We start from the raw sequence: 23,110 nt of genomic DNA on the forward strand, positions 1-23,110 counted from the left end.
TGTGAGAGAGTGTGAGAGAGTGTGAGAGAGAGAGTGAGAGAGAGAAAGACAGAGAGAGAGAGAGAGAGACAGAGAGAGAGAGACAGAGAGAGAGAGAGAGACAGAGAGAGAGAGAGAGATGACAGCTATGCTTCCTGTATTCCAATATGGTTTCACACTCGCCAGGTGTGCGTAGGAATGTGTGTGTGTGTCATCAAAGCCGTGATGCATCCTGTCATGGAGGGATGTTGTAGAAGTTACTGTGTTCTACACACAACAAACAAACTCGCCAATCCCCCTGCATCAAACATTAACTCTGTGTGACCACTTCAAAGACCCCCCCCCCCCCACACACACACAAATTACTGAAACAGTGCCTATCTGCTATCCCATCAAAGATCCTTCAAGGTGTCCTTTTATGTTATGTGATGCTGTGTCAACTTCAAAAGAACCAGGCTTTAGATAGCTGGCTCAGCGTTGCCAGGGACAACTGACATGACCCTCTCTGACAACACATGTGAATTAGCCATTAAAAGGATGAGAGACAGATGGAGAGAGAGAAAGACAGAGGTGTAGAGAAAGACCATCCAAAGTGAAAAAGGATTGTGACATGTGCATATAGAGAGCACATACAGTGACCAGTGTTAATGCAGAGTCCTTTGGCTCCAGGGTACCAGACTAAGCTAATTGTATTATTGATCGGTACCTATGAGCTGGTGTTGGGATCAATGCTTCAGTGTTCACAGTAAACACTGACTGAGCTCCTCTGGTAGGAACAAGCTGAAAGCACACTGAGAGGAAAGCCTCCCTGCTTCCTCTCCCTATTCATCCCTCCATCGCCTTTCCTCTCCTTCCAGCCCCTTTGACCAAGTGTCTTTTCTCTCCAACACACAATTTATACAGACACACACACACGCTTTGCAAACAAACACAAACATGGGGAGATGTTAGGGTGACATTCAATAAGAACCGTTAGATGCTTCTCTCTCTCTGTCTCTCTCAGCCCCCCCCCCCCCTCCATTAAACTGTCACTAGACAGTCCTCTCTAATAGGCTGGTTTGCTCTGTCAGATCAATCAGTTCTGCCCTCATCTCTCTTTCCCCCTCCCTTCATCTTTCCTCCTTCCTGTAAGTAACAACCCACAGCTGGGCTCACTTCCTGTATGGATCACGTGACATCCATCTAATTTGGGGGGGGGGGGGGGGGCTCTCTCTCACTGCCCTTCTTAGGTAACAGGATTTGAGTTTCACATAAATAAGTTTCACTAACTTCTAGAAAGAGAGAGAGACAGATAGTCATGCACAACCATGCCCCCTCCCAGCAGAGCACAGTGCTAATCCCAGCACAAAGACATTGATTAGTCTGAACAAAGACACTTTTTACAGCTGGTGCTCTCTCTCTCTCTCTCTCTCTCTCTCTCTCTCTCTCTCTCTCTCTCTCTCTCTCTCTCTCTCTCTCTCTCTGTTGGATGCCGCCTGTTTGCAAAGAAGTGCAGAACCAAGCGTAGACAAGTGAGAGGTCCAGAGGTCACGCAAACACACACACTATAGAGGCATCACTCTGCTCTCACCTCCAGTACAGAAGTAACAGCAGTGATGTCTCTGTGATGTCAGCTCAGGAAGGCTGCTCACATGCTAGGGGTGGGAGGGGGGGCAAAACAGACAGATGCAGGCCCTGGAACCATACACAAGAGATTCCCATCCTCTAGTCTCACCCTCCTCTCCGCTCCCCTCACCCTCCTCGCCATTCCCTCTTCCCTCCTTCCCTCTCCTCGTCTGTTAATTTGCATGTCAGCCCAGTGTAGAAGTCCTCAGTGTTAATGTCACAGCTCATAACCCACAGGAAGAGAGACACTCCTGAGATGACAAAAAAACACACATATCAATTTCTGCTTCATATTCATTTTCATTTCCTCTCGATCATTCTCTTTCCTCTCTCCATTACTCTCTCCATTACCCTTTCCCCCTCAGCATTTCACCTTCCCTCTACCTTTACTCTCTCCTTCTCCCTCTCATTTTGTCTGTACAGGTCACCCCCTCTTGATAGCAGTCATTACAGGCTGGTTTAAATCAGGAATCACTAATAATTATCACTAATGAACCAGCTGCTTTCATCACACCTGGCAGGGTGTCTTCAAAGACCTACAGTGTGTATGTGTGTGCAGTGTGTATATGAGGCTTTCTGCCTTGCTTTCTTATCCCTTGCCTCTGTCATATCACCCTCTCTTTTCTCTCTTCTTCATCTTTTTTTCCAAACATGTCATGTAGTCTGTTTAAACCAGGAAACCTAAGCCGAGTAGCCTGTTTAAACCAGGCAACCTAAGCAGGGTTGTTATATGTAGCCTGTTTGAACCAGGTGGCCAAAGCAGAGCTGCTGTTTCCCCATGTGCCCATCCCTCTGAGGCTTGGGGTAATTAGCCTATTAGCATCTCATTAAGCATAGAGGCAGAGAGGGAGATTGCTCATCTGATCTGTGCTGATCTCCCTTGCCTCCTCATGCTGGCGCCATCACCTCTGCCTAACACTGGGCCAGCCTACATCCGGACACGCCATTCAGCCTCAGCACACGTAGCCTTCTGATGAGTCGAAGAACACATTATCATGCTGATAAGATTCAGACAGGACGTGCTTTGAAACCCAGACTGCCAATCAGACGGTGAGCTGGTCCTGCATTATTCCTGTTTTCATAATGTGCTGGATTCTCATTGGTGGAGAGCTCTCATGACCGGAAAAGACAGTGGTTTCAGAGGGGGAGGGACGTGTGTTTGTTAGAGAGACAGAGAAAGATATTGAAGTTCATTGGCTATGGCTCCCTGAGAAGCCTTGATTCTTCACTCTCTGCCCCCTCTGTCTAAACACACACGCACACACACACACAGTCCCAGACAGTACCTGTGTCTCTGTGCTGGTCCCTGAGGGCCCCTCGGAGCCCAGTAGCTGTCTGAAATAAACACACTGGACCTCCAGAACATGACATCTCCATTACCCTGCCCCCTCTCACACACACACATTCACACAGCCTCACATACACACTCTCTCTCACTTAGATTTTCTATGGTCTTACATGGGAGTATATGTGAGTGTGTATGTGGAGGGATGAGGAATGGAGGGCTGGGAGGAAGTGGTAGGTGGTTAAACAGCTTGGTAATGAAAGAGCTAGGCTGATTGGCTGTTGTGATGTGGTGGGAGCTGATCTGGGATAGATCAATCCCCCCTTCACACACACACACCACTAATTCTTGTATGTCACGTTGGCTTATCGAAAATAGAAACCAAAAGACCTACTAGGACTGGGGGATGGATTTCTCCAACCTTCCAACCCTTCTTCTCTCGCTCTGAACAGATTAGACTGGGCACAACGCCCGGGCTATGATACCACTCCCTCATGCGCACGCACACACAGAGACCTTCTCTATGTCTGTATTCCAGCAGCCTCCTGATATAGTGCTGTCTAACTCTGTCATCCATCTGCACAGCTGGATAAGAAGGCTCTCAGTCCGGAGCTGGTGTGAAAACATCTCGCCAGTGCTTCCATGTGATGTTCCATGGGATCTTTCCGCCCTCTCTCCGTTACTGCTGATATCCTCTAGCTATAGAAACCTCTCCATCAGCACTTTCACCCTGCTAACTAAGGCTAACGACTGCTCCTGAACCTGCAAATTACAGCTAACTACAGCTATTTTCCGGGAACCTGCTCCCTACAGCTCGGGGAGGAGATGAGAGGGGAGAGGAGGGAAAAGAGTATGGGAGGAGTGGAGGGGATGAGCCTATCAGAGTGTCTATAAAGAATGTGTCAGAAGTAGTGGACATTCTACACTAGTATGGTGCAGATAACCATCAGTGAAGCCAGCCCTCTAGTCCAGCACCCTGCTGAGCTCTCTCTCCTGAGTGATGAGCCCTTACCAACACCCTGTCTTTTCTCTGGTTCTGAGCTGCCATTAGACAGGTTCTGTCTATATGTATTGTAAGACTGATGTTGGTAAAACCGTGTCGTATAAAATATACAAGCCGAGCAAGTGTTAAGCAAACACTCCTACAGTGCGTACACACACACACACACACACACACACATATCTGTAATTTATTATCATCCAACATGACTACTCAGCAAATGTTACTGTTGATTTAACATCAGTGTGTTCATGATCATGAGAGTGGACCTATATTAACAATTATTGAGTAAAATACTACTGGTGTTTGAACTGTTTGAAATGTGCTGTATTCTAAACCTGCAAAGCCTATTGACAGAGCAGCCTCTTCTGGGGCACCTCAGCCTCTATACAGCCTTTAGACTTGATGGATGAGTGTCTACCCCAGCCTCGAGATGAGCCTGACAAGCTTACTGCGCTCAGGTCCAGGTGTAAGAGATGCAGATGATCAGCTGAAAGGAGGGATGACGGTATTGACTGAAGCATCACCTGACCTGTGACCTCCAGGTTGCTTATCTCTGTCAACAGACACACACACTCAAACACACAAAAAGCCACTAATACCCACAACAACGCACGTGCGCATGCAAACACACAACTACCCCCCTTACACACGCACACCCTGTGCCAGGGCCCACCCATTGCCCCCTACCACACTCTGCCCCTGCACCTCCATAATTGATGACCTGGCCCTCTGTTCTGAACTCAGCCTGGATCACTGGCAGGAAACCAGGGAAGTGTAACCTCATTAATATTTACAGGAACCAACATCAAATTTTCAAACGCATAAAAACACTGGTGTAACACAGATGAGCTGTAGTGGTACAATGACAAAAAGAGTGAAGAAAAACAAGAGAGAAGGGTCTATGTGATATATAAATATATATATATATATAATTTATTTTACAATTTCCCAAAACGTTTCGTTAAATTTGTTTCAGTTACTGCCACACTGGCTTTCTGACTCAAACTGAACATCAGAAGCTGAGAGAAAGTCCTATCACTCACGTTTGGTTAAAAAAAAAAAAAAATCTTCCGAAAGCGTTCGACATCTTGGATCAGGTGCACAGCAGCACCAGCACGTTTATCATACGGTGTCTATAAGCACAAGGAAACTACAAAGGACGCCTATGTCCTTCTCCCGCGCTCTCAGGTGTGAGCACGTGCATTTGTGTGTGAAAGAGGATTACACAGCCTTAACACTCACACTTAACGGTTACGTTACACAAAAACAAAGTAAAGACATTCCATATTTATAATTACACACCTAACGAGTGAAACACTTACCGAGAATCCTGCCCAAAACGGACACGAGTGCCTGACTCGTGGCGAGGTAGTGAGCGCCAGAGCAGCGAAGCTCACGGACAGGATGAGACTCCCCAGAACCATCTGGGACACCCCGAGGGTCAACATGATCCGAGTCCGGGTTCGGAAGCCCCGCAGTCGAGAGAGACTGCGGGACAGAGACGCCGGGCTCAACGAGCCGCCGCGGGGCATCGCATTGACCGGCATTGTCACAGGAGGCTGCTGTAGCCTGGGGATAGCCTACTGCACTCACAGCAACCAAAAGTGACAATTCACATCAATAACAACTCGGCTACCTGCGATTGCCGTTAATACAAGTTCTAGTCTATACAGAGATAATAAACGTCCAGAAATCCGTCTGCCCTGTCGAATGCGTCCTTTTTCAATTACATTGATGCACTGTTCCAATTGAAGACGCGTAATTGCAGTGTGTCCAGTGCGGTCGCGGTGAGAGGTGAGGGCTAATAGTCTATTGGCTACCTACTAAGATCCATTGTGCGACTTCACACAATAAGGACAGACTAAAAACTGTTCAGACTGTCGAGGAAAACCCTGCGAGAAATACTACATCCGACCAAATAGCAAGCGTCAATCCAGAAGGCGTCATTCCGCTCTCCCCGTCGCTGAGGAAGAATCCGTTCCGTTCATAATCGCGGCACTTGCCTCCGCGGGCTTAAACAGGCGGAGAGGCGAGATGATCTTGGAGAGAACATCCGTTACCTTCACCCTTAACGGGAGCATGAATGAATAGCTAAAACGATCGCAGAATTACCCCGTCCGCATCTGTCGTATGGTTTTTTCAAACATTACGCTTCACCGTTGTAGCCAATAGGCAAGCCTAACCGCCTACTAACCTACAGACTGCGGGGAGAGGGGGGGCAAGAGTGAGAGATGAGAAAGCGTAAGAACCGTGTTTAAAATGTTTCACAAGAGCAGGTTTGTTTTTCACAGACTAAAGCAAATTTACGCGGCAGCACTGGGCTCCCCTCAAGGGGAGACAGGCGGCTGGCGAGCTGCTACACTGCGCACTCGGTACCTGTCAATCAGCGCGTGCTCATGGGGTTTTTACTATTCCACGGCGAGCTGAGCGGCCAGGGGCCCCCTATGCAGACATTGATCGATGTCACTGCGTCAGTTATAAAGGGGAAAGTAGCTACAAATTCGAAATGTAATTGACGTTGCTACGGTTTCTACGCTCGCGATGAGCTTTTTAAAAGAAGGGTTATTTTGCGAACATTTAAGAAATGTCAATAGCCTACTTTTTCGCTCAGTTGTAGTAGCCAATGTGCGGGAAATCAAACAGTAAACTTATTGTTTGGTCAAGATGAAACACATTGACTTTGGTTGTGGTTTGACGGTCGCCTGGGCGCTCTCCTGGTGGGCAGGACGGACTGGGGCAGGACTTTTCAGGGAAGCTGGAGATCCGACTATAAAGTGTGATTAACACAGGTCCACTACCCACTGGCCCAGTCAGTAGCTTACCCAGCAACACATATGATCTGGTTTGGTTTTGTCAAATGTTATGATGTGAACGTCTTCTTGTTAGGCTACTGTACAGTTAGTTACGATAGCTCTATCCTGAGTAGCCTACCTTAGGACTGCTGGGAGTAAATTATTGCGTTACCTACTACATCATTTCTATTTAATTGATTTAGCCGAAGCTTTTCCCCAAAGCGACGTACTAATAGGCTTAGTGAAAAAGTAAAGCTAAGATCAACACGTTATGAAAGCACACTGCGCTACACATAAATAATTGAGAAAATAAACCTAACTTGACAGTGCATGATAATGGTCTATAGACTTACATGCCACTCAGATCTACATGCCACCATATGTACACAAGCCCAACGCAGCACCTGCTAGCATCAGTGAATCAAACCTATGTTGCTGACCTTGTAGAAAACATGTAGCGTTCTCGAGCCCCACCTAGTGTTTAAAGCTGTTAGTTGCAGGTGAAATATACTGCAGTGTCTAAAGATAAGAGATTCAGGAGCAAAGTCACCTTCCTCTACTGCACTGTTCCTCGGTGACTGTTCAAGCTGTCCTCTTACGTCGTTATAGCCATTAAAGCCACCTTCAAACAAGGTTATCACAACGAACAAAAACACAGTCAAATCATTAACTTTAGAAATGATTTTATTCATTAATACAGTGGTATACTTAAAACTGTGTCGCAAAGGAGAAAAACAGTCACACGTGAAGAGCTACTACGCACCTGAAGCTGTGTTATTAACTAAGAGTAGTTCTGGTGTGCCATGTGTAATATATCGTCTATTAGTATAAAAATACATTTCAGGGCACACATTACAGCCCCTGCCTCACGGAGCACGGAGGGGGAGCCCTCAGACCCCACCCCCAGGAAGAACATATCTGTAAAGTTATTTAACCTTCTTAACTCTTCTGTAAATAAGTATACAATTAGTTATCGTGACTGTTACTTCATGTAGTGAATTCAGTATACTGGTACAAAAGTATTGGAAGTACTGGTAAGTTACAAGGCTTCAGAGACCAACCAGAATACAAAGACAACCTGTTTATTTTATTCCTTTCCTTTTTTTCTTCTTTTTTTGAAAACAATTATTGTTTTTCTCTCCGTTTTGTACAAAATAACAAAGACAATACAAAAGTTCATTTACAAACCAAGAACAAGGCCGTCGGTCAGCTGTCTATACAGCTACCTCTTTTTTTCAATTGGATTTTTTGTCATTTTTCTTCTGAAGTCATAATTATGCATAGCAGACCCGTCCCTCCGAGCCTCCACCCCGCCCCCTGTGCTAAACCCAGCATACTCCATACAGTCGGTTGACGGAAAATGGCAAGAGAAAAAAAACAAGAACGTCCTTTTCCATAATTTATCATAACTTAGAAAACCCCAGAGTTTAGCTGTACTGAACAAGTGAATAATTTGCAGATAAGGCATCACTGCTTTGTTAGTGAGAGAGAGGAGGGAGAAAGGAAGGAAGAGGTAAGAGGGGAGATAAGAGAGAGAGAGAAGTGAGAGAGTCAAAGGGAGGGCTGTGAGTTTAAGCATGTGAGCAGGTGTGTGGACCTGAGTGGTTGGTACTGTAGGTAGATAGGCAGGTAGGCAGGCAGGACATGCATGATGTTCTTCTGACAGAAAAGTCACCTGATCCTCAGATTGCAGGAGGGAGCAACCTACGACACTGGAAGAGGAAGATGTTCTAAAAAGAGCCTTCAGGAGACTGTGGAGCTGGTCTTCATGTTCACCTGTTCAACCTTCATAATACCTCTCCTTCTACCTAATCAATCATCATCATCATATCCTCCATAATATGCATCAGCATCTTCTTCATCTTCACGGCTGTGCCCCACCCCCGCCCGCTTCCCCAGGAACCAGACCCGCTCCAACGTGGCAGTTCATCCAGTCACACGTTCCAGCTCAGCACAGGATTGGTCACAGTTCTGTTCTTTCTGTTTTCGTAGAACTTCATAAAAAGTAAAAGGAGCATCAAAGCAAACGTACTGTAGTAGAGACCATAGTGTATGTAGTATAGAAATATACCAGCCAGATCTGTCTGTCCTCCTCCCTCCTGCTCAGTTGAAGACATCAGACTCCCCATTGTGGTAAACACTTCAGCGTGGTGTGTGTGTCTGTGTATGGAAGTGTGTGTGTGTGTTTGCAAGCACACACATGCAAATGAACTGTATGCATGCATTAGTGTGAGCGAGTGTGTGTGTGTGTGTGTGTGTGTGTGTAAAGAGCCTTCTTCTGTTGTCATGGAGGGGGTGTCCAGCCCCCCAGGCGGGGGCCTCAGAAGTGGTCGATGAGCACGGACACACAGTTGGCCCCCACCAGGTAGTTGGGGTCGCCGGGCAGGGCCTGGTTCTGCCAACTCTTAGGGTCACCTGGGAATGGCATGAGGGGGTCACAACAGCAGCATGGAAAAACACACACACACACACACAATCCATTACTGCTGCTACAGTAACTTACACTGATATGAGATCTTCAGATCAAAGTGAAATTCCAGGCTTCTCTCATACTGACAGACATCCTAATGATGCACAGCTAAGACTTTAGCAGGACCAAGGTTATTCAAAGATCCTTTACATATTGAATTTGTCCTTTACTATCAATGTTAATTATGTGTTTTATCCTGTCGCTCATGTATTTATAATGAGCTAAAACACTGCCTGGCCTCCACAAATTAGTCAGTTCGACCCGAAAGGTTTTCTTCTCAATGTAGGGGTTTGGACAGAGAGCAGAAAACAGAGAACAGTATTGAGACTAGTCCTTTAGTCTTGGAGAGTCGAGAGGGGAGGAAAGGAGTGGAAGGGAGAGGAGAGGAAGGAAAGGGAGAGGAGAGGAGAGGAAGGGAGAGGAGAAGAGAGGAGAGTCCTCCAGCATTGTGTCCGGGAGAGTCTGCTCTTCAGGTCTACTGGGTGGCTGTGAGGAGAGCTGAGGTCTGACATGCAGGATGACATTTACCAACCAAGGTTACAGAAAGGGAAGGATGAGGGATGGACCTGAACGTTTTGAAGATACCAAAACACACCAGAAAAAAAGAGGAAGGAGCATGAAGAGGAACCCATGGGAGAAAACATTGATCTGAAGATCACATCAAAACAACAAACCAATCAGAGAACGAGTGATTGAATGAGTCAGAGTGTGTGCGTGTGTGCAAGAGAGCGTGAGTAAGCAAGTGGATGGGCTTATGAATGAATGAATGAAGTGATTGAGTGAGTGCTAGAGTGAAACAACAGAATGAATGAACCCAGGAAACCATACATAAATCATAACAGTGACCCACAACCTCCAGCCAGTCACACAGCCACCCAGAGACCCAGAGACCCAGAGGACAGGAGCCTACCCGACGAGGAGTCGGAGGATTTGAGAGCAAAAGACCAACCATCAGGGGTCATAGACGCACAGTGAGGCAGGCGCAGCTCCACGGGCTTCAGGAACTTCAGACCGTGAGGACCACACATCACCAGCGGGCTCAGCAAGGTCTCTCCTGGACGGCCGGGGGTTGGACAGACGCGCACACACACACACACACACACACACACACACACACACACACACACACACACACACACACACACACACACACACACACACACACACACACACACACACACACACACACACACACACACACACACACACACACACACACACACACACACACACACACACACACAGAAGAGTTAGATGCTAAATGCTCACACATTTTTGTGAGCACACACACACACAAAAAAGATTTGACCGCAAGTATCCTTGGAGACATGAAACAGGACTACGGTGGAACGTCCTCTTTCTATGCGGGGGGGGGGGGGGGTTTTAGCGCTCGAGGCGTCGGTTTACCTTTTTCCTTGTCGAGGGGCGGCAGGATGCTGTTGTCGCGGCAGACCTTGAAGTAGATCTCCTGTTCCACGCCGTCTGGGATGGCACCCTGCGGGATGATGATGCTCACGCCCGTCTCTATGGAGCTCAGCACTCCACCGTTACTGTTAAACACGCCGCGCGCCGTGGCAACCACCGTGTGGCCTTCATCATCGTCATCGTCCTCCAGGGCGCTGGGGCTGCGGGGGGAGGGCAGAGAGGACACAGTCAGACAGAGAGACAGCAAAGCACACGGGTACCTCAGGCCTCCGGGTTCCTGTAGGCAGCTCTACAGTCTGAGCGAGACGCACAACAACGCAGTGTTTCCCCTAGGTTTACAGCTTTGGGGGGGGGGGGGGGGGCGGCGACCATGTAGAGACAGAAATGACATGCCGTCATGTAAATAAGATAAAAAACATAAAAATATATATATATTTTTTCCTTTTTTTTCTTAACTTGACCTTCCAGGGGGTGCGGGGGGTCGCGTTGAGGGGACGGGGCGCCAACCTACTATAATGTTAGGGGAAACTCTGACGCATGGTCACAAGATCAGATCAACATCGGGGCTAGGTGGGACTGACCAGGGTAGACAGCAACGCTCGACCCTACCTGACAGGAATGGCCTTGGGCACGGCGTTGATGTTGTTCTGCTGGTACTTGGAACGGTGGTCCATGGTGCGGGTGAAGGTGTCTAGCCCACTATCTGGGTCCAGGATCTGGGCCTGCACCGGGGGCTTGGCAGGGCTGGAGGCTGGAGGCGGCTTGGAGGCCAGCTCTGGCTTGGTCTGGTCGTTGGGCAGCAGGTTGTGGTTGAACTTGGGGCTGTCGAACTTGCGCTCGAAAGGTTTGGCGGAGGAGGTGTATGGCTTGGGGACATAGCGGTTGTAGCTGGCAGGGGCTCCCGGGGCAGGCTTGGGCTGGTCAGAAGTCCCGTTAACAGGAGACTTCTCTGGGAAGCTCTTGTGAGGCAGGACGTTGGTCTGGACCGTGTCCTCACGACCAGGCGGAGCTGGGGGCAGATGGGGGGGGGGGTGGGTGGGGGGGAGAGAGTCACATACATGCCAGCGTGTGTGTGCACGTGTGTATGTCTGTGAATGCGTGTGCGGACAGACCTTCAACTGAGGTGGGTTTGGGCAGTGTTGCTGGCGGTGGGGTGGGTGTCGTCTCGTATCTCTTCTCCGCTGGAGGGACCTGTGGCTGGGCAGGTTTGGAGGTGGGGGCGGGGCCTGGGGCGGGGCCTGGGGCGGGGACAGGGCTGCTCTGGGGCGGGGGCTTGCCGCCGTCGAAGCTGCGCCTGTCAAAGTAGGACAGCTGCTTCCTGTAGTACTCCTCGTCCTCCTCGGGGTCGTAGTGGTTGGAGCGCACAATGTCGTCAGCGACCGGGGGCTTCTGGGGCTCCGGGGCTCTGGGTGGGGGGAGGGGAGGGAGGAGAGGCAGGGGAGGGACAGGGGGAGGGGAGGTGAGGCTAAGGTAAGAACCACGACCACTATTCCACCAGCTAACACGGGTATACAGGTGAGGAGGGACAGAGACAGAGAACGTGAGGAGACAACAGAGACTAGCACACGACAGGAAGCCAGGCAACAGGTCTGTGACGGTGTTTGAGAAAACACAGAATTCACAAACATTTCAAAGAAACAACATCATGTCATCACTGAGTCAAGTTCAGCGTGTCGTTCCACAGTCTGGCCAGCAGAGAGAGGAGGCTGCTTCCTCACCTGAAGGTCTTCTCCTGGTCCAGGTTGCTCAGAGAGTTAGCTTTGGGAATCCCTCCTGCAGGCTTTACATCTGCAGCCTAGAAAGGCACAAGCAGACCAGAGTCAGGCCACACTCCCTCCGTCCCTCCCTCCCTCCCTCCCTCCCAGTGTGACTGTGATACAAGTGTATTTGTGTTCCAGATGTGTTTGGGTTATGAGTATTTCTGTGTTCCATGTATCTCTGGGTTTTGAGTGTAGTGTAGTGTAAGTGAGTTCCATGTGTGCCTGGGTTCCTACCCTGGTCCCTGGAGCTTCTCCCGTCTCCCTGGCCCGGTCCACAGACACGGACCTCTTGTTCTCAAACATCTTGACCCGGGTCAGAACCGACTGGGGCCGCATGGCCGGGTCGTTTTCCGCCACAGGCTCCTCTCTGGGGGGCGGGGGCAAAGGCTTGGGCGCCGTGGTAACCACATGCTCAGCTGCGGGTGAGGGCGGGGCCTCTGTTTTGGGTGGAAGTATAGGGGGGTCAGCCTCTTGGGGGGGCTTGTAGCCTCGGTGCTGGGGGGGGGCCTGGGAGTAGGCAGGCCGCTGGGGGGGGTCGGGGGAGCGCGAGGCGGGAGGGTAGGGGGCGTGGCTCTCCTGGTCGTAGCGTGGTCTCAGCTCATAGCCGGGGATAGGAGGAGGCGGCTCGTCGTAGCGGGCAGGGCCCGGGGCCGGTTTCCCATAGCGAGGCCGTCCGTCATAGCCCTGGGGCGGGGGCTCGTCATAGCGTGGCTGGGGGGGGCTGTACTGGTGCTCCGGCCCGTCCTCATAGGGCAGACGGGGGTTGTACCCCCCCACCGGGGGCTGGTAGCCCTGGGGGGCGGAGCCAGGCTGTCCGTATGGGTTCCACTGCTGCTCATACGGCGGCAGGCTGTTCTCGTAGGTCAGCTGGGAGTCATAGTGACGGTAGCCCCCGGAGACAGGAACGGCAGCGTCATAGCGACTAGGAGGGTGGTCGTAATCTCTGTACGGCTGCTGGCTCAAGTAGGCGGGCTCGTAGATGACCGGCTTCCCTCCGTGATTGGCTCTCCCGGGCTCCTCCACGCTGTAGGGGTCATGATGCAAGATCTAGGAGGACAACCACACACACACCATTAGCAACCACGCGTCGGCCCCTAGCAACACACACCCAATAATATGAATACTTATTTGTGAGTAGAGAGGAGCAGATACGGGAGGAGAGGAAAACAAGGTTAACGTCTCAGCAGAGGAAAGGAGAGAGCAGGAGGACCTGGAATAGACAGACTCACAGGGAGCAGTTACTAATGACATCACACAGCTCCCCAATTGTAAATCAACAAACCAGGCCAGATCAACTCTCACGCAAAAACAAAACAAACAAACTTGATAAAGAAAAAAATCAAATAAACAACATTGGGTTTGATTTTCCTCTTCTTAGCTCGAATGCAGTGTGTTAACTTGTTAATATAGAAATGCCCACCTTTCAAAACTTAATTTGGAATCTTTTGGTACTGTTTTATGTACTGTATGAGTAGGTTGAGTCCAGTATGTAATGTTTTATGTACTGTATGAGTAGGTTGAGTCCAGTATGTAATGTACTGTATGAGTAGGTTGAGTCCAGTATGTAATGTTTAGAGTGACCTGAGACAGCCTGGCATATCATTTGACACACAGCATTCGTGGTAGGAAGACGAAGATGGCGCCCAATGCGTCAGTGACATTACAAGCCAAAATAAATTAGGCTTACAAGATATCTACAGCTGAACTTTACAAGCATGTATCCTTGGAACAATCGAAACCATATTAAAAACCCTGACATTTGAAAAATAGCCATTTAAACACGCAGAGCACACAGGATGTTTGGATAACATGTTACCCTCTCCAGCAGAACACAGAAATGGCTACATTTCAATTTCAGAGAAAAAAAACTGAAGGAAAACAGCACCATGACTCAAAGGAAACATCAAACAGAAGAGTGAGCAGTTCCCAGGCTGGTATAACCCAGTGAACAGAGTCCCCTGGGGGTGTTAGCCAGGCTAGTGAACAGGTTAACAGAGGACAGCTCAGATATGAGGCCATGCAAAGACAGGAAGCAGCAGAATGAGCCTCAGTGTCTTCTCTCTCTCTGCTCCTCCACATCCAACACACACACACACACACACACAATCTCTCTCTCTCTGCTCCTCCATGGAGGGGGCACCCCCCCCACCCCACATCCAACACCACTGTTGATCACCAGTGCTCACACACACACACACACACTCTCTCTCTCTCACTCCCAGCTGAGGAGCCAGCATGCAGGTGAGGAGGAAGGCGAAGCAGGCAGCAGCAGAGAGGAGGAGCTGGGCCCAGATGGGCCGGGCCGGGTCCGGACAGCGGGTCGACTGCGGGTACCTTTGGTTCTGTACTGGTCGGTCCAGACTGTAGGAGTTCTGGTGTTGGGGTGGGAGCTAGCTCAGGGGTGGACCTCCTAAGGGAGCCAGCCTCCGGGCTGGGGCTGAGGCCAGGGCCAGGGCCCGGGCTGGGGCTGAGGCCAGGCCCAGGGCTGGGGCTGAGGCCAGGGCCAGGGCTGGGGCTGAGGCCAGGGCCAGGGCTGGGGGAGGCTACTGGAGCCTCCTCAGGGATCAGAGCCCCTACAGTGTTTAGATTGGAGTCAACAGCAGGGGGCGTTGTCTCAGTCTCAACCAGGGTCTCAGGGGGGAGGCTAGGCATGGTGGCCTCAGCCTCTGGCTTCTGCAAAGTGGGTCAAAAATGTTTAATACATGCTGATACTAATGACTTTGTCGCCCCGGGCAACATAATCAACAGGCCAATCACCAGCCTCCATACCCAACCAACACCCAATCAAGAAACGCCATGTAAGAATTAGTAGCAGGACAAAGTTTCACGTGGTTAGTGCAGTCTGACGGTAGTTTAATACTAGGGTTACAGTACAACACATCTCTCTCTCGTAATTTCTTTTTTTTCGTTTAACACATCAGGTGACACACTTTGTAGTGGATATCATATGGGCCAATCGATCCAGGTAAATACATGTTACAGCAATCCGTGGTTAACACTACATATCCCAGCATGCACAGGGCCCTTCCCGGCGAGGCAACAGTCCCAATCCCAGATGGGGCAGCCGGAGGTGCACAAGGGTGGGGACCCACACACACGGCCACACAAACACATAGCAGTGGAGAAGGCATCTGCATCACTGTGGCAACAACATCAACAACACCGACAGTAACACTAACACAGGTTGTCGTGGTTACGCAGTACACAACAGTCAAGCTTATTTTGGGCTTTTATCTTTTCTCTGTTTTAGTTTTTTTAGTCAAAAATAAAAAACACGCACATCAATAACTCAGTCAATAAATAAATAAAGAATATATATATATATATATATATATATCAATAAATAAATAGTTGGCCACAATATTCAGTTATAATATTTAGTTCCCTTTATAGTGCTAGTGTAATAAAAGATAGTGATAGTGACAATAGAGCCAGTGTTGGAGGGCTTAGTAGCGCCTCCAGAACACCCTCCTCACACACACCACGGCCTCCAGACAACAGGGCAGACGCACCGCCCGGAGAAACGCTACCTGCTGCGGAGCCGCCACCTTGAAGCCTGCCGGGTCGATGCGGTTCAGCGGGTCGGGGGGGCCCGGGTGCTGGTAGCCTGCGTACCCCAGGGGCTCCTGGATGACGGGGGGATCCTCGCGGACCGGCTCGGAGGAGCGTGTGATGGCGGGCTCGGAGGGCAGGCCCACGTCGTCGTTCAGCGTCTCGTCCAGCTCCTGGTCGGTGTAGGCTCCGCCCTCCGTGTCCGTGTCCTCGTAGTCGGAGGTGTGGCGGCTGTCCGTGCTGTACATGGAGTACTCACTACCTGGAGCGGACAGGTAGGACAGACGGTCGTCATGGAGATCCAGGTCATCGTCTGGGGCGCCGTCCGCCTGGAGAAATAGGAAAGGGAGGGCGAGCGAGAGAAAGGAGAAAAAGGGAGGGAGAGGGAGAGAGATGGTGAGGTGAGAGAGAAGAACAGGAACACAGAGACAGCAGGCAGCAACAATACACCAGGGAGAAGCAACAGAACAGACACAGCAATGTTAAAGTCAATCTTCCGAAATATGAACAAAACATCCATATTCAAATACTCTGTGTGTGTGTGTGTGTGTGTGTGTGTCCTACCTTGCCCTCTGACACCCAGACCAGCTGGTTCTGCTGCTGCTGGACGTTCTCCTTCAGAGCTCCATACCAGCCATCGTTCATGTTGTTCATCTGGATGGTGGCTGGAGGATGACCGGCATGCACACAGGGGGAGGGAGGGAGGGATGGAGGGAGGGAGGGATGGATGGACAGCATTCATAGAGGAATCAGAGAGTGTATTTGATATTGTGTATATGTATGTGGTGTGTGTGTGATGATTGTGGTGTGTATTGTATTGTGTGTGTGTGTGTGTATGGTGGGAGGGTGTGTGTGTATGGTGTGTGTGTGTGTTCCTATAGCAGGCCCTCTAAGAGCCGGGTCAATTGACATTCCTCTCTGGAGCAGTGCATGTTGGAAATGAGTAATGATGACTGCGCCCCTGTGGGAGTTAGGCCATGGGCAGCCCCAGTGTGTGTGGGTGTGTGTGTGTGTGTGGGTGTGGGGGTGTGTGTGTGGCCAGCCCAGCTTTGCCACACTTAATCTCCTTCAAACACTCGACCACAGTAGCTGTGCTAGCCACTAATGCACTCAGCTGGGCCTGCTGGCAACACCCTCTCTCTCTCTCCCTCCCTCCCTCTCCCTCTCTCCCTCCCTCCATCTCCCTCCCTCTCCCTCCCTCCCGTTAGACTCACTGGTGAAGAGGTGGTGGTTGTTCTTCCTCAGTTTCAGGGCCCGCTCGTACAGCTTCCTGGCGCTCTTCCTAGACTCGGGGCACAGGCGGGTCCTCATGTTCTTCACGCCCTGCTTGCTGTCGGGGTTCAGGAACACCACGATGGGGTACCACTGGGCGTAGTTTAGGCGGTCCACCGCGTTCGGTGTGATGTCCAGCACTGCATGCTTGTCCTGTAGCATATAAACACATACACACGTTAGTACACATCGGTGGACTAGTGTTCCAGGTAGCCTCAGAAGTGTGAGGGATTTGGGAAGAGGGTTCACAGTGTCATCTCACTCTTGCCACTAGAGGGCAGTGGTGAGCTGTGCAAAGTGCGTGGATATAAAATATGTTTTGGACTGTGTACGTGTGTGTGCTGTATGTCTGTGGGTGTGTACGTGTGACTTTTACTCACACGGTCGATAATCTGTTTAATGGTGTGCAGGCGGATGATTCCGGAGCTACGCTGGTCCTTGCCTGCATCTCTGGGCTCGCTCTCTGCAGAAAGGACACACACGCACACACAGTCAGTGTATGCCCCCTGCAGTCCCCTCCAAGTCTGACCCCCTACATGCAGTAGCCTGCAGCTTCTCAGATGCCAAAGAGGAAGTGATGTCATGGATATGCACGTGCAACAGGAAAGATACATGACATACATGAGTCCATGTGTGTGCATGGTACAGGTGTTAGTGTAAAGCCTAGAGATGGGATGGTGCACATTCAAGAGCTGATCGTTACTGCAAATCATCGGTAAGGTTATTAGGTTTGAACAGGACAATATCAAACATCTGAGGAATGAACCTCACATGTATCGACGGATCAGATAGAAAGATGTCACATAGATGTAGATCAGATAGGTCAGATAGATCAATAGCCGTATAATCATGATATTGTCTGTCTGTCTGTGTATCTGTGTCTGGCCCTCTGTCTGTGTGACCACAAGATAAAGAGATCCTTTAGCTATGAAGTCAGCGCTGGCTCTACCTAGTCCTCTAGTCCACAGAGCACCACCTGTCTCTAATAACAACACACCTCCACAGAATACTAAACACTCGCACTACAGACAGGAATTTATGATATTATGAGGAACATACCTAGAACGTCAAAAGCATCTGGTGGACAGACATGACTGGCTAGAGTGTACACATAGTATGCTGCTACTAACTGGGTGACTGACTGTGATGGCATGCTGACTGTCTCTTGGTATCCCATGATGCACCCTGTCTACAGGCCAGACCAGACCAAGCCTACTAAAGCAGCCATAGATGCTAACAGGTGCTAACTAGCACAGGTTCTGGTGTGGTTATTATTGATAGGTAGGGAGAATGATGTGCTAGGTGACATACTTTCCCCTCCTTCTTGTTTCTGAGTCTCTGAAAGGGAAACACAGTTATATAGACAGCAACATAGACAACATTGACACAGGTGGAATCACATTACATGGGTGTGATGAGTGCACCCCTTAGGGTCATTGAAATTTGACACAGTGTTAGTAAGGGTGTAGAGAGGAACGAGTTCTACTGGCTAACACAGTTAGCACTACATGTTAGGCTAGCTGCAAACAGAGCTACGTCATTAAAGATAAGACAGCTTGAGCTACTCTCACACTGAGAAGATGGAGAAGGCTGAAAGGGGTTTAAAGTTCCAGCCCCAGTAGTGTCCTACTGTGTGTTCTGGTGTGCCTCTGTGCTACCGGGGGTGTAGGACAGAAACAAAGAAGGAGGAGTGGCCAGGTAACAGGAGAGAGAGGATGGAGAGGGAGGGGAACAAGAGGGAACTACTCACTTGCGAGCTCAAACAGGTCAGGCTCCTCTCTGGCGAGCTTCTCCCGAGCTGTGTCTGCGATCGGCCCGAAGATCACCACCGGGCGCAGGAAGCCAGCTGGGCGTCAAGTTAGGTTACAGTTAGGGTTACAATGTCAGGGGTTCATATTCTGCTCAAACACAACCTCACGGTCAGGAGAAGGAAAAAAGAAGCCCCTTGATCAGCCCTTCACTTCCCTCTCTTTGCCTTCCCTTCTATCAGCCCTACTCTCCTCCCCTTCCACACTCACTCGGTTATTCTCTGTTCTCTTCCCCCCCCCCCCCCTCCGTCTCCCTCCCCACCTACCCTCTCTCAGAACCACCCTCTCGTAGGCGGGGAACTTGGTCTGGACGGGCTGGGCTGACAGGTCCTCCCTGCTCTTCCTCAGGTTCCTCTTAGAGCTGCGCAGGCCACGGAAACGCCAGAAGTCTGCTCTGTCGCCCCCTGGTGCCTTGGGGAGGGTGTACTGCACGCTGGACAGCTGCTCCGCCCTGCAGGGCAGAGAGAGGGGGGGGGGGGAGTGGGGAGAGAGGACGAGAAGACAGGAGGGACAGAGAGGGGGAGCGGGAAAGACAGGAGGAGAGTGTGTGTAACATGGACTGAATGGAAACTTGGGCTTATCTATGACAGAGCAGTGATGGAATCTATCACCTCTAACCCCACACTCCCCCACTATCCTCCAACACTATCTGCTATGCACTGAACTGTGTGTGAGAGTGTGTGTGTGAGAGAGATAGAGAGAGCGAGCTTGGCATTGCAGTCTAAGGTGTTACATTTGCCACAGCTATGTTAGGATCTCTGTGGAAAACACCTGTCCGGTGAAAAAGTGTAGCCTTTGTGTGTGTGCGTGTGTAGAGGCTTCTCTAAATCTGCAGAAAAATGTCTCCGAAAAGACACATGCATTGACACAAACACACACACTACACTCATGCACACGCTCACTACACGCAAACACAACACTCTGCCTGTCAGTCAGTCAGGGTGTCGGTCTGGGTACCTGTTCTTGTTGGGGATGATGCCCCGCTCCACCTCCTGGTGGTTCTTGCCGATGCGGATGGCGAGCCAGGAGCCCAGCTTGCCGTTGTAGAGCGTGTCCACCACGCGGAACACCTCCCCCTTGTTGAAGCTCAGCCCGTAAGGTGACTCCTTCTCGTACTCAAAGTGGGTCCTGATGTAGAAGGAGTCTCCTACATCTGACTCCACTATCCTCCGGTACACTGCAGGGAGAGCACACACACACACACACTTATTCTACAAGTAACTGCGTGAAACAACATCAACAATATGTCCCCCCCGTGTCCTCTCCTCCTTCTCTTGTCCTCTCCTCCTTCTCTTGTCCTCTCCTCCTTTTCTCTCACCGTCCTTCTTCTTCTGGGCCAGGATGGAGACCTCCTCCCCCTTAGGCAGGTCCAGCAGGAAGAGAACTGCCTCCTCCCGAATGATGTTAGCAAAGTCCACATTGTTTACCTGGAGAGAAGGGTGGAGAGAGAGAGAGATAGAGAGAATCAACAATATACACAGATTAACCTGGAGAGAGAGAGAGAGGCAGGAGACATTAGCTCTGGGGCTGACTCCACCCATTCACCCCTTCATTATATCCACTCTCCCCAACCACGCACTGTTTATTGACCCCCCAGTACCAGCAGAGCAGAAACACCTTGATCCTTCCCAGAAACCCCCCCTATCTCCTAATCTCCTCCATCACAGTGTGACTGCCAGGAAACACACACAGTGCAGTACACACTCATATACACACACACACACATATACAGTATAATGACACACACATACAGTACACACAGCCTACGCAGGAGAACAATGTGCTGGGAGCGGGGTGTGTGTTTGGACAGCAGGGAGTAGGGAGTCTTCACAGACCAACACAGCCCAGTCTCAGAACTCGCTGCCACATTCCTTACTTTCAGACAACCTCCTCTTTCTCCACCGCTCTCTCTTTCTCTCTCTCTACTCACCTTCTTCTCAGAGCTTATAGGCTGAGAAGGACCCAGGAGACGGGACTTTACACCTTCTACTCCAATGGGGCTCAAGAACGAGATAAGGCGGCATCTTGAGTACTGAGACTCGACCCGTGCAGAGGTGTGGGAGGCAGTAAGACTGAGGGAGGGAAGGTGGAGGAGGGGGAGCAGAGGGAGGAGGGGGAGGAGCCTGGCTACTGATGTGTTCCCCTACATGAGGACAATGACCAACATGACGGAAGCCATCCAAGACTGACATCAAGGGTCTGCTCCATCAACAGTCTTCTGGGCCCCGGGCCACAGAGAGGCCATTGTGGAGCTCCCCAGGAACAATCACATCCATTGTGTTTTCTTCATGTAAACAATGGAATGTTCTACACAGAACAGGGGCCAGGCAGTGAGTCATAAACACACACACGAATAAATACACACAGAGTGTGTCATTACCAGGCTCTATCAAGAACCACTGTGGATACACTGGGTCACATTATCTTTAGATTAGTGGACTTAGCTTGCAGTTGCAGACTTAGCGAACATTAGCTAGTAGAGTTAGCATAGTACAGTATATAAACATTTGTGTACATAGCTAGGGTTGCTAAAGTTAGCCTACTAGCAAGCCTACTAGTATTTAGTCACTAGCCAGTGTTAAAGTATTTAGCAAGCATGGGAAGCAGTTCAAAGATGAGACTACTGCTACAACAACAGCAGGTGCTTATCCCACACACAGACACTCCCAGACATCTGGCTAGGAAACTATGTTCCCGATCCCACTGCAGAGACTGGATGTTCCAACAACGGATGACTATGGGTCATTCTTCAGACTTTGGAAAGGAAAAGACGCATCATTTTGTGCCCTTAAGTTCACATGTCAAACAAGTGCTTAACCACTGCTGGTGCTTACCCTGAGTATCTGGTCGCCCTCCTTCCAGCCCTTCCTTGGCAGCCGGGCTGTCCTCCAGGACTCCTGCCACAAAGATGCCCACACATCGTTGCCCCCAGCCAGCCTCAGGGCCCACACTCTCCCCCTTCTTAAACTTCACCAGCTTCATACTGGGCCTTGGAGGGCGAGAGAGACAGACATGTTGGTCAGATAGAGAGACAGACAGAGACAGGTGGTCAGAGAGACACACAGGTCATCAGACAGACAGAAGTAGGGTGCCGGTGTTGTCACCTGAGGATGCTGTCGTCATGGGCGGCGCTGGGCACAGGGGCATCAGAGGGGCTGACGGGCAGGTCCACATCTGGCTGGCCAGGCTGGGCATACACAGGCTTGGGTTCTGGTACCACAGGCAGATAGACAGACAGGCATTAATACACACGCTTGGGTTCTGGTCCCCCGGTCAGACAGACGGGTACTGACTGGTTTGTGGATGAGAGGGGGCACAACTGCGATCTAGTGTCGGACCTGGCAGAGGAGGCATCTGCTTATCGGACGCCTGGTCGCTGGTCATGGAGAGGATGCCGTCATCAGAGCTCTTCGCTGGCGTGGACATGGCGCCCGGCTTTGACATACGATCGTCATCTCGACTCCTGTGGCTACACACACGCAGGCACACGCACACACATTTAGTAGTGCACACTGATACAACAGGATGTGATCATAAGTGACATAGGACTGTGAAAGGCAGGCAGCAGAGAAGTTAGTGTGTATGTTTTGAGCTCTCTGTATAGCGAGTTTCGAACTCTCTGTAGAGCAAAGTCAGATCTAGAATTCCATGCTGTACAGTGAAGAGTAAAGTCAGTTCTAGAACTCAGAGCTGCCTAGTGAAGTCAGTTCTAGAACTCAAGAGCTGCATAGTGAAGTCAGTTCTAGAACTCAAGAGCTGCATAGTGAAGTCAGTTCTAGAACTCAAGAGCTGCATAGTGAAGACAGTTCTAGAACTCAAGAGCTGCATAGTGAAGTCAGTTCTAGAACTCTGCTTCTTAGAGAACAATGCCGGCATTCCTGCAGCACCATGTGACTGCAGGCTGGCAGGCTGCTGGGGCAGCATTCTGCTTAACCCTGGAATGCCCTCCATCCCTCTTCCTCTCCCAGACACATACAGTCCTGTGACAGATCTCCAGACGGGGCAGCCATGATAGATCAGGTGACCCCCCCTCCCCCCATCGTCTACTCCTTGTCTCTGTCAAGGCAACATACAACACTGTCACACAACACACACAGATCAGGCTAACTAGCATTAGTCAAGGCTGGGCTGGCTTGCATAGGCTAGGGTAAGAAGTAGC

At 50.3% G+C, this 23,110-nt stretch overlaps 2 protein-coding genes across 2 annotated transcripts in view; both read right to left on the minus strand.

Moving 5' to 3' along the window:
* Nucleotides 1-5,419, minus strand: part of fam189a1 (family with sequence similarity 189 member A1) — a 28,688-nt gene extending 23,269 nt beyond the window's left edge. The window contains exon 1 of the mRNA XM_067249437.1: nucleotides 5,195-5,419. Coding sequence (XP_067105538.1) covers nucleotides 5,195-5,419 — 225 coding nt within the window. The remainder of the gene's footprint in view (nucleotides 1-5,194) is intronic.
* A 1,911-nt stretch (nucleotides 5,420-7,330) lies between these two features.
* On the minus strand, nucleotides 7,331-22,420 carry tjp1a (tight junction protein 1a; the record flags this gene model as incomplete). The annotated part of the gene is given in 21 exon segments (XM_067248488.1): nucleotides 7,331-9,079; nucleotides 10,045-10,188; nucleotides 10,542-10,759; nucleotides 11,169-11,568; nucleotides 11,672-11,964; nucleotides 12,278-12,354; nucleotides 12,554-13,366; nucleotides 14,654-14,992; nucleotides 15,850-16,200; nucleotides 16,436-16,536; nucleotides 17,086-17,296; nucleotides 17,524-17,606; nucleotides 18,455-18,481; nucleotides 18,894-18,989; nucleotides 19,218-19,402; nucleotides 19,909-20,128; nucleotides 20,270-20,378; nucleotides 21,786-21,806; nucleotides 21,808-21,940; nucleotides 22,056-22,161; nucleotides 22,290-22,420. Coding segments are annotated over 21 exon segments (4,153 nt in total), but the record flags the coding sequence as incomplete, so codon positions are not given.
* Between the last annotated feature and the right edge of the window lie 690 nt (nucleotides 22,421-23,110).

The sequence above is a fragment of the Osmerus mordax genome, chromosome 13 (assembly GCF_038355195.1).
Source record: "Osmerus mordax isolate fOsmMor3 chromosome 13, fOsmMor3.pri, whole genome shotgun sequence".
NCBI lineage: Eukaryota > Metazoa > Chordata > Actinopteri > Osmeriformes > Osmeridae > Osmerus > Osmerus mordax.